This window comes from Mya arenaria, chromosome 9 (genome assembly GCF_026914265.1).
Source record: "Mya arenaria isolate MELC-2E11 chromosome 9, ASM2691426v1".
Lineage (NCBI taxonomy): Eukaryota > Metazoa > Mollusca > Bivalvia > Myida > Myidae > Mya > Mya arenaria.
This window is the reverse complement of record NC_069130.1, coordinates 53,590,832-53,601,498: the sequence shown is the minus strand read 5'-3', so window position 1 is coordinate 53,601,498 and position 10,667 is coordinate 53,590,832. Positions and strand designations below refer to the sequence as shown.

The window sequence follows — 10,667 nt, the reverse complement described above, 5'->3', positions numbered from 1 at the left end:
TGTGCGTGAATATCTGAACACCGGTAATAAAAGAATACTGAATAAAGATAAGATTGCACAAGTTGTTTTTGACGAAAAAAATCCCTATTCTTAATGCGTTAGTAACGCTTTCAGCCATAACACAGTATGAACGTAAATATAAAATGCGCCATCTGATCTTTTGTCAGCAGTCTTATATCATCGGTTTTCAGACATTTACGCACAGATTGGCTCGTTCCGAGACAAAAAAAAATAATATATTGTCAAAATGGTCAATCTGTGAGAGCACAACTTTTAAGAAAGTACTCTTGGTCCCGTTTGGTTCCCGGTTGATGACTACTTGAATAACAACATGAAACCACGATGACACGAAATGACCTCATAGATTATAATGGCTGCGGTCCAAACTGGTGTAAATCTTGACATAAAGTTAGTACGTTAACACATAATTACTCTTCATACCGCGATATATTCCCAACTCAGCAGCTGTTGCACTCCCCGGCGGCTTAATGCTATTTCCTTATCAAGCGATAACCGTCAGCCTTTACAAGGTAAAACCGTTCAGTTTTCACTGATATGTCCGCCCGGGAACTTCGTTTCAATTTAATATAAAAAAATATGACAAGTTTGAAAGTTAGTTAAAGGATACACGATCTTGGTAACGTCACTCTGACGTATCTCATCTTTGTTTTTAAAGCGTTTATTATGACGGCTTAAACGTGGATTGTAAAAGTCGGACATGTTCGAATGGGGGCAAATGAACTCAAATGTTTTGAAAACTGTTATATTTGTTTAACTTTGAAATTAGCACAACAACTTTTAAGCTTTGTTACCATGGAAACAGGGTAAACAAATACGTGTTTGAGTGGTTTCTGGAATGGCGGCGGTGGGCAACCCAACGTTAGCGCCCAACGTGGAGTACATTGTTATCACGTTTTGGGACAAGGTATGATTCTAATAAGTTTATAATAGTATTTGAAAATGTAAATACGGCTAGAATTTATGCTATGAAGCATTCACTGAGTATAACACATCACCACGGCTCTGAATTCAGTGTGTGTATACTACGTGTTAAATTGCGTCATAAATGCTACGTCGGAAGGCAATATTTTGATTTGAAAGAAGACTTTAAACAAATATAACTTCACTATTTCATCACCATTTTAAAATGAATTTCATCACCATTTTAAAATGAAACATAGTGCAGTCTACTCCGCTTACGGAGCCCGGCATTCGGTCTTTTACTAGAGTTTGATTGAGAGTATAGTTTCTTAAAACACTTCGACAAACCTTTTCATAAAACAGCCGTCTGATGGAGCACTGTCAAAACATTATTTTGGAAACAGGGTTGTCGAAGTGTTTGATGAAACTAATCACTTAAGTCCTTATCAAAATTCGGTTATAAAACGAAGACGGGGCTCTTTAAGCGGCATAGACTGCCCTCTGTTTTATTTAAAATGATGTAGTTAAAGAAAAGTTATATTTGATTAAAGTCTTCATTTTAAGCAAAATGTTGCCTTCCGACGTAGTATATATGACGTAATTTATCACGTGGTATACACACACTGGAGTATCCCCGGAAAGGATGATAGCCTAAGCTGGCCCTCTCGTGGGTGTTACATGGCTACCCAACCAATGCAACGCGCATTATAAGATAGTTTTTAGTATGCCAAAGCCGCTGATATTTGCATAATATTTTCTTAGATATTTCATTCAAATCAGTGTGTATTAGCTTTGTCAGTAAAGAAAAGGTTAAGCAAAAACACAAAAGTGCATTGCTGGCGGATATTGGGCGCCTAAAATGCACCATTTCGGTCTAGGAAATGTTAAAATGTTGGGGGAGGGGGGGGGCAGGCAACCCCAAACCCCGTCTGTCATCATATTATGGTTTACAAACATACAAACTTTGTTTGTTTTCAATATATTTCTTATCGTGTTTTTGATTAACCCAACAAATTCATAACCAATGGTAAAGTTGGCGGAGCTGTTTTGTTTTAGGGTGGTGTGGGTGAGTCGGACAAATGACAGGGATTGGACTGTGATTGTTACCCTTTTCTTTTTGTCGACATTATATACGTTAGGTTAAATTGTGTGCGTCCTATTAGAATAATTGATATTGCCCATCCATGAAAATGTACCAAAAGGCGGAGGGAAAATGCGTCAAATAGAGGAAGTGACGGACCAAAAATGCGTCAAGTGGCGGAAATGCGCCAAGCGCGAAAAAGCAGTAACACGAAATGGCAGAATTTAACCACCATAGGTTAAAGATTGATAGTTAGTTAATACATGTGCATTGTTCCTTTCTTTTTCTATAGTGCACATATACTTTATTAATGTGTTCATTGCTTTGTTCAAAATGCCAATGAATAAGTATTTAAAACATCTGGCTTCCTTCAATTCAATAGGTTGACATGAATTCCACCTTTGTCAACAAAAGACATAAACATCTTACTAAAGTGAGCCGAAAATCATAATAAATATCAGACCTACTGTTTTATAAAATAATTTACTTCTATTAAACTACCCCCAGATATACATAGTGTGTGGTGCTGCCGCCCTGCTGCTGTTGCTGCTGCTGTGTATGTTGTGTATTCTGTGTCCGGAGTGCTTCTGCCCCTGCTGCGTGGAGGACGAGAAAAAGCGTCAGTTTCAAAGGGATAGCGACAAGTCAGGTAGATGATTTTTACGAATTATCCCGATCGTTTTGGAACTCGGTATTCAACGTACTGAAGTCTGTCATAGCGCTTATCTGTACACATGAGGGCAGTGTTTATTCGTTCACTTTTAAATATACTCAAAAAGAGTTTAGTCCGTATTCTCAAAGCAACAAATTTGTCATCTTTTAGATACTGATAGTTCGTTCTAAAACAATTATGTGTATTGATATTAACAGGTTAATTAGAACAATATCTACGTTCTGGGCATTTTTATAACCATTGACAGAATTGTTCAAATTCAACTTCCAAATAAATCAAATTAGTTCTTACTAGGTATTTGGTGTGTAGGGACCCTGTCATGTTCGCCTATCTGGAAACTTTAAAAAAAAATAGTTTACACAGATGTTTATGAAGTTTATTTCGTCCTTTAAGTACTAAACTCATGCACGGTACAGCCAGAACTGTGGATCCCTTTATGACTTTACGAATGGTAATTGGGAATCACATAACGTTTTGCTCAAATGGATTTGTTTGTATTATGTGTATATATGCCTTCTCCTTTCAGCATCGCAAAGGTCCAACGCCAGCAAAGGGAGTTATGGCTCCACGGATTCTGACTTTATGTATGGTTCAGGCGACATCAAAGATAGCGGACCAATCAGGTGGATGCCGCTTGACGTCATCAGGGAGCAGACCACGGATTGGTCGTCTGATGCCAGCAGTGGACAGGACGTCATTTCCCTGGACAGGGTTCGAACATATTATTGAAACAATAGTACTAGTCAGGTGTTCATCTTCTAACAAGCGTTTTTTATGTCAACACGTCAGAATGCACGAAGTCACCACAACCACCACGACCAACACCACCACCACCACCACCACCACCCTAACCTACCACCACCACCTCCAACAACAACAACCCCAACTTCACCATCAGCAGTAACACCAACAACATCATCCCACAAACACTACCACCACCAACAACTCCACCATCACTACCACCACCACATACAACAACAACCCCTTCCCACCACCCTTCCCACCACCACCACTACCACAAACAACAATAACAACATTTGCAACAACAAAAACAAAAACAACAAAATCAGAGCTAACACTGACAGTCCCAAATGACTCATGTATTATTGTATTATCGAACATCTACGACAGCAACAGAAAAGAAAAGATATCGTGATATCGTGTTTTCTCATGTAGGTATACAGATATATAGCTGATGGCGACAGCTGCATATTGATCAGAGGCCGGTAATTAAATGTACATATACACGTTACTGCCATCTCCTGAAAAATAGAATTTCAGCGTATGTATCTTATGAAGTTTAATCTTCAAACTAAGAAGTTTCATATTTATAAAAATAAAACAACTGGAAATATCTTTGTCATTATGCTCCAGTCATTTGGAACCACGCCCCTCCCCCACCCCCCAAGTCCGGAGAATAGCGGGGACTTTGACTTTCGGTCCAGCCAACCCCGGGGAAAATCCCTGCCCTGCGGCGAAGAACATATGGTAAAATCCCCGCCAAATGCCCCCGCACCCCAAGGACCCTAGGTTAGGCCCAATCCCCGATGTATTTTTGTGAAAACAAAACCACCGCATTCACCCGGTAATGCGGGGCCACCTGGAAGGTAAAAATACGGCCCATTTCCTCGGCTATCCCCGGTATACCAACAGACCTGGGGGGGGGGGTGGCGTGGTAACAATTGACTGGTGCATTGATCTTTTCACTATAGCGATACCACCGTCATGCCACATGATTATCGCATACAAGACATTAAAGGCATTGTCAGATTGGCATATTGCAAGAAACCAAAACAATCAAGATAGTGTTGTTTAAATCAGTATTGATTTTGAACATGTCCGACGTTTTTTCAGATTTCCATTTATATACGTTGATAATTGAGTAGGAAGCCAGTGGCTTACCAGAAACCTCTTTCTTAACAATGCTTGTTTTTTGATAGTGAACTCTATGGAATTACCACTACTGTCCCAATGTAATTTTCAGAAGAAGAAAGAAGAAGAAGAAGTTCATTTCAGAAGTTCATTTTAATTTTAAGGAAACGCCCGTGTAGTTATATTATTAATCTTCTTTGAATAATAATTGAAATATTAAAAAATAAAACAAACCCACAATACGATACGATACGATACGATACGATACGACACACTACAGTACAATGCAATACAACACAATACAATACAATACAATACAATATCATACAATACAATACAAAATAATAAAATACAATACAAAACTATACAATACCATACAAAACTATACAATACAATACAAAGCTATACAATACAATACAATACAATACAATACAATACAATACAATACAATACAATACAATACAATACAATACCATACAATACAATACAATACAATACAATACAATATCATACAATACAAAATAATACAATACAATACAAAACTATACAATACAATACAAAACTATACAATACAATACAATACAAAACAATATCATACAATACAAAATAATAAAATACAATACAAAACTATACAATACAATACAATACAAAACTATACAATACAATACAATACAAAACAAGGGCCTTGGTCCTTTTCACGTCAATGGTGTGTATTGTGTAAAACAAACTATTGGGTGATATCCTATGCACAATTATTTAACAAATTTGTTTTGCTTTAGATTTCATAACAACTCTTGTATTCAGTTCGATTATTTCTACCTTTACAGAACAAGAAAAGGATCGGGTTTCTCCCTAACGGCAGTCAGAACGGTGACGTCCATCCCCCTGGTACGCCTCCCGTGCTGGAGAAGGGGGAGATCCACTTTGCCCTCAGCTACGTACAGACAGAGGAAAAGCTCGTCATAAAGATAAACGAAGTCAAAGACGTTGTTCTGACTGAAAACCAGCAGTTGATCAGCCCATATGTCAGGGTGTGCTTATATAGGTCACCCAAACAGTTCTTTACTTTCCGGGACGGTGGGAAGACGGAAAAGAATATCACAAACTTGGAAAAAGAGTTGAAGACCCGCATGAAACGCCCCAGTGATGTGTTAGCTTACAAGGAAACATTTGAGATTCCAATGGATTTGGAATCCTTGAAGTCAATGACAATAAACATTCTTCTGTGTGATATGGATAAATTCTCGCGTCACGTCACACTTGGCGAGATTTCAGTGAATCTTAAGAAGGCGAATTTGTTGAACATACAAGAGAGAGAATACTCCGAGGATTTTTCGGAACCAAATAAGGTATATTTTCCATTCATACTTATTGGATAATAAATAATTGTTTATTGTTAGCCATACCGCTAAAACATGGCTGTAGTTATCTTATAAGGTATATAAACACTATAATTAGGTAGAACATAAGTTACCTGAATTAGATAATAAATGAATTTCATTTGGTGCTTACTTGTAAGAACCGAATGGGCGCTAACTCTTGGTACAAGTAATATAAACAAGAAGACAATCGAAATCATTTGACGAACATAATTATGACTTCAATTTAAAATGTACATTGCATACGAGTATATGTACTCGTTTCATTTATATTATATCTTAACTATTCGTTTTGTGTTTATTTCAGGAGAATCTAGGAACACTAACTCTGGGTACAAGTTACCTGCCCACGTCTGAGAAGCTGTACCTGACAGTGGAGTCAATGAAGGACCTGCGGATCATTGACAAAAACAGCGGAACAACGGGTATGCGAGTGTTATACATATTTATATCGTAGATTACGTGTTTTCATTGGTTTGACGAGTCTTAAAACGTTCTAAGTATATCCATTTTACGTAATTGATAAGCTGCTGTTATTATGCAGACCAAAGCAGGGCTATTATTTTACAGTTCATCATTTCATTTCGCTGTATACGTTAAAGGCATTTTAGCTTCTGTCATTCGGAGCTCCTCGGCCATTTTTATCGAAAACAACCTCGGATGTATTTGGACGGTTTACATATCCAAAAAGTGGTACATTTAAGTCCGCTGCAAGTAGAGCGCGTAGTAATTGTATTTAGCAGTTAAACTTTATGACTTAACACTTGGAAATTTTAATTATATTTGCAATGATAAACTTCACTGGCAATCAATTAAAACTTAGATAAATAAATACAACTCTAGAGCACTACATTTAATTGATGATATAATTAAAAAAATACGAACTACTTCAACTGATATACCGGCATACATCCGAGGTTGTTTTCGATAAAAATGGCCGAAGAGTTCCGAATGAGTTTCTGTATGAAAGTGTTCTTTTCTACACAAAAAATCAATACCAACTCATGTGAGGCACGCCTTCGAATATGCCTACTATTTAATGTCCATATCTTGCAGACGCCTGTGTTAAGATCTATCTGATGTATGAAGGAAAACAACTGAAAAGAGTGAAAACCACGGTCCGTAAAAACGACACCAACCCAGTGTTCAACGAAAGTTTCTCTTTTGACGTCCCGCAGACGGAGATTGAGAAGGTTTACTTCTCGCTCGTAATCTGCCACTACAATGGTGAAAAGAAGGGGACGAAACTCATTGGGCGAATATATCTGGGTACGAATTTTGGACCGGAAGCGCGCGACTTTTGGGGCAGCATGATTCAGAACCCGAGAAAGAAAATAGTGAAGACATTTGACATCAGTAGTTAATAACGTATGCCTTTAAATGAAACGAACTATTTGGGTGAAAAGTGACATAGCCACAGGGACTTTCGAGAATACATTTATGACGGTCTTAAGGAATATGTACAGTTGTAATGGTGAAATCGATGTGTACTACCGTTATCATTCTCGGCACCCAGCGTATCATAAACTATATGATACAACTGCAACTTCTGCAACTCGGGCGAATTTCTCGCACATGTAAGAGAACATTCACTTGGAATACAACTGTTGTTGTCTAAAACTTAATTTGACACCTAAATATAATTTTAAGACAATATACAGGGTTATTTCGGCTTAAAAAACTACATGTCGGAAACTTGTCAATCAGAGATGTACAACTTATGTTTATATTGTTACCAAGGGATAGCTTTTTTCATTTTATTTTTTATAACGCAAGAAATATTCTCAAACATAATTATAGTCGTTTACAATACAAGAAAAATACTGCAGCGCATACAATATATGGAGAAAATATGAAACTTTAATCATTGTTTCGTATCGCATAATACTTGTCTGTATTGTTAAAAATAATGAGTTTTGAGTGGTAACCCACGCAAAAATTGTATACCAAAATGTCGGATTTTATAATAATGATGTTATTTGAAAAGAAAGAGCCTTTCTGTATTTTAAGTATGGCTAGGGAGAGAAAAGTAAAATGAAGACTGCAAATGGTGTAATGAAGGATGTATTCATGCATTAATTTAGTTATTCAAGAGAAGATTTTAGTTCCCATGCATATTTATCGCATCCTTTTTATCATTCTTTCCTAAACATACTTTTTTGGTTGCAATTCAATAAAGAAGTTTTTTTTTTATTTGAAGTGTTTCCAATATGAGCACCAAGATGTCATATAGGACACCAGATTGCCCATCTGTCCAAACTTCACGTAACTGTGCATTAAGTAAGAGGTAAACGGACATATCTTTGTAACAATCATTGACACTATATTTGAATGGTCACAATTGTATGTTTATTTGCACAAGCGATGATTATTCAATCATTGCAGCATTTGGATTTCATGTAATGGTTTTTGTTTTACATAAGTATGCTCCCGTTGCTTTCCACATGTCGGACGATAGAACAAACCTTTTGTGATTGATAAAGCGAGAACTCCTTTGCTTTAGGTCCTCCAACTTGGTGGATAGATTGACCGTGACCAGCATATGACCCTATTGATTTTGAGGTCAGAAGGTCAAAGGTCACTATGACTTTTAACACAAATGGCTGTCCGAGTGATAACTAGAATATATACTTGGGCATACTGTCCTCAATTTAAATGGAGGTTGGTCATGACCAGAATATGACCCTGTTGATTTTGAGGTCTGAAGATCAAAGGTCATTATGACATTTAACACAAAATGGCTGTCCGAATGATAACTAGATTATATGCTTGGGCATACTGTCCTCAATTCAAATGGAGGTTGGTCATGACCATCAATGACCCCTATCTATTTTGAAGGAAAAGGTCACGGTCGCGGTGACCTTGAACACAAATAGCTTTTTCGATTGATAACTCGTTTTTCTTGGTGCTAATTAAGGTCTTCGACCTTGGTAGGGAGTTTGGTCATGACCTGCAGATGACCCCGATTGATTTTGAGCATGGATTTCAATGTCACAGCGACGTTGGACACAAAAGCTTGTTCAACATTCTTAAGAGACCGCTTAAACCCAAAAGCCCATACGTTTGGTGGGGAGGTTGGTCGTGCCGTATAGTTTCAGAAGGTAAAACCCTCTCATTTGTAGGTCAACATCAGATCAAAGGTCTAGATCACAAGATTGACTACAGTCATGGTCAGATTACTAAAAACAACTGAACTATTTTGCCTGGAAGCTGCAAGAAATTAACCATAATTATTGCCATTTTACCATAAACAGTGTGTGTATACCACGTGATAAATTACGTCATATATGCTACGTCGGAAGGCAACATTTTGCATAAAATGAAGACTTAAATCAAAGATAACTTTTCTTTTACTACTCCATTTTAAATAAAACAAAGGGCAGCCTATGCCACCTAAAGAGCTCAGCCACCGTTTTATCTAAATGTTGAAGATATAGTGAAGTTATCTTTGTTTTAAGTCTTCATTCGAAGCAAAATATTGCCTTCCGACGTAGCATTTATGACGTAATTTATCACGTGGTATACACACACTGATAAACATATACATGTAGGTTACCACTTCAATTGACCTTTAAGCAGCCATCTGTGTATCTGTATAACTTGCAGTGCTAATATTCTTAGTTTTTATCATCCATTAAACCACTTTACAGCTGTCATGGGGTGCATACATGTTTTACTGATACCTATAACTCATTAACTCTTATAAAAGCATTTCAGAATGGCCATTAAATATCCATACTATTCACAAGCCTTGAAAGGATCTTGGTCATGACCTTCAATTACCACACAGAAATTCAATGTGAAAATACTAAGCTTACATGTTACTAGCATCGCTTGTTAGAGAAAGTATAATTATTCAGTGGAACTTTTTCTAACACTCTGTGCAAAACCTCATTAAATCATGTAATAATTGGTATTAATTTGTTTTCTGGAAATAGTAGACTGTCTGTAAATTCTTTACGTAATTAAGCACATGTTCTGTTAAATGTTAGCTTAGTACAGATGTACAGCTTACCATGGCAAAATGTACAAGTTCAAGGTTCTTTTCTTATGTGATTTTGAGGTTGCGGATTAGTTACTTGTTAGAATGTTATAGAATGAAATAAACATGTACAGATGGTGGTCCAATTATGTTTTTATATATATTACTTTACTAAAACAGGCGGTGTGACACACGTGAAGTCTCTGAGACTCTCAGATGTAGGGGAACTGTGAGATGGACCTTTCCATTCCCATCATTTAAGAAATGAATTAGTGGTTGATGTCATTGTGGCGGATCCTTGGTCTAGTGATAACTCTCAATCCAGTGGTCGAAGTTTCAACTCCCTGCTGCAATGCTAAAAAAAGTAATCGTCTTCCGGGAGGAACTTTAAATGGAGGTTCCTGTGACAGTGCTATACACTGGTGCACATTAAAGAACCAGGGTAGCTCTCACCACAATTACATTTTGACTGTGTTTTATGCTTAAAAAAACTAGAATGACGAACGGTGCTATCAAAGCACTCACCCAATGGTTTAGGCCCCAGTGCGAGTATAAATAGGCTAACACACCACCATTGATGCCATTTTGGAGTATGAATGCAGTTGGGCTGGTTAAAGCAAACTTTAATCAACACAACTACATTCATATCCCCGATAATGAAATCAGTCAAGCAAATCATTACATATGTTTACACCAATAGTTCATTATTTCTTTCCAGAATTGTTAATAAATATGTAATTTTATTGAAGAAAACCTTAC

The 10,667-nt window shown here is 37.1% G+C and overlaps 1 protein-coding gene across 1 annotated transcript; it reads left to right on the top strand.

The window, feature by feature from the left end:
- Window positions 1-525: 525 nt before the first annotated feature.
- LOC128245526 (synaptotagmin-B-like) lies at window positions 526-10,048 on the top strand. Its single transcript, XM_052963719.1, has 6 exons — window positions 526-925; window positions 2,510-2,651; window positions 3,202-3,386; window positions 5,375-5,896; window positions 6,234-6,351; window positions 6,983-10,048. The coding sequence occupies exons 1-6, from the start codon at window positions 857-859 to the stop codon at window positions 7,288-7,290; spliced, it is 1,344 nt and encodes a 447-aa protein (XP_052819679.1). The 5' UTR covers window positions 526-856; the 3' UTR covers window positions 7,291-10,048.
- Window positions 10,049-10,667: the final 619 nt, after the last annotated feature.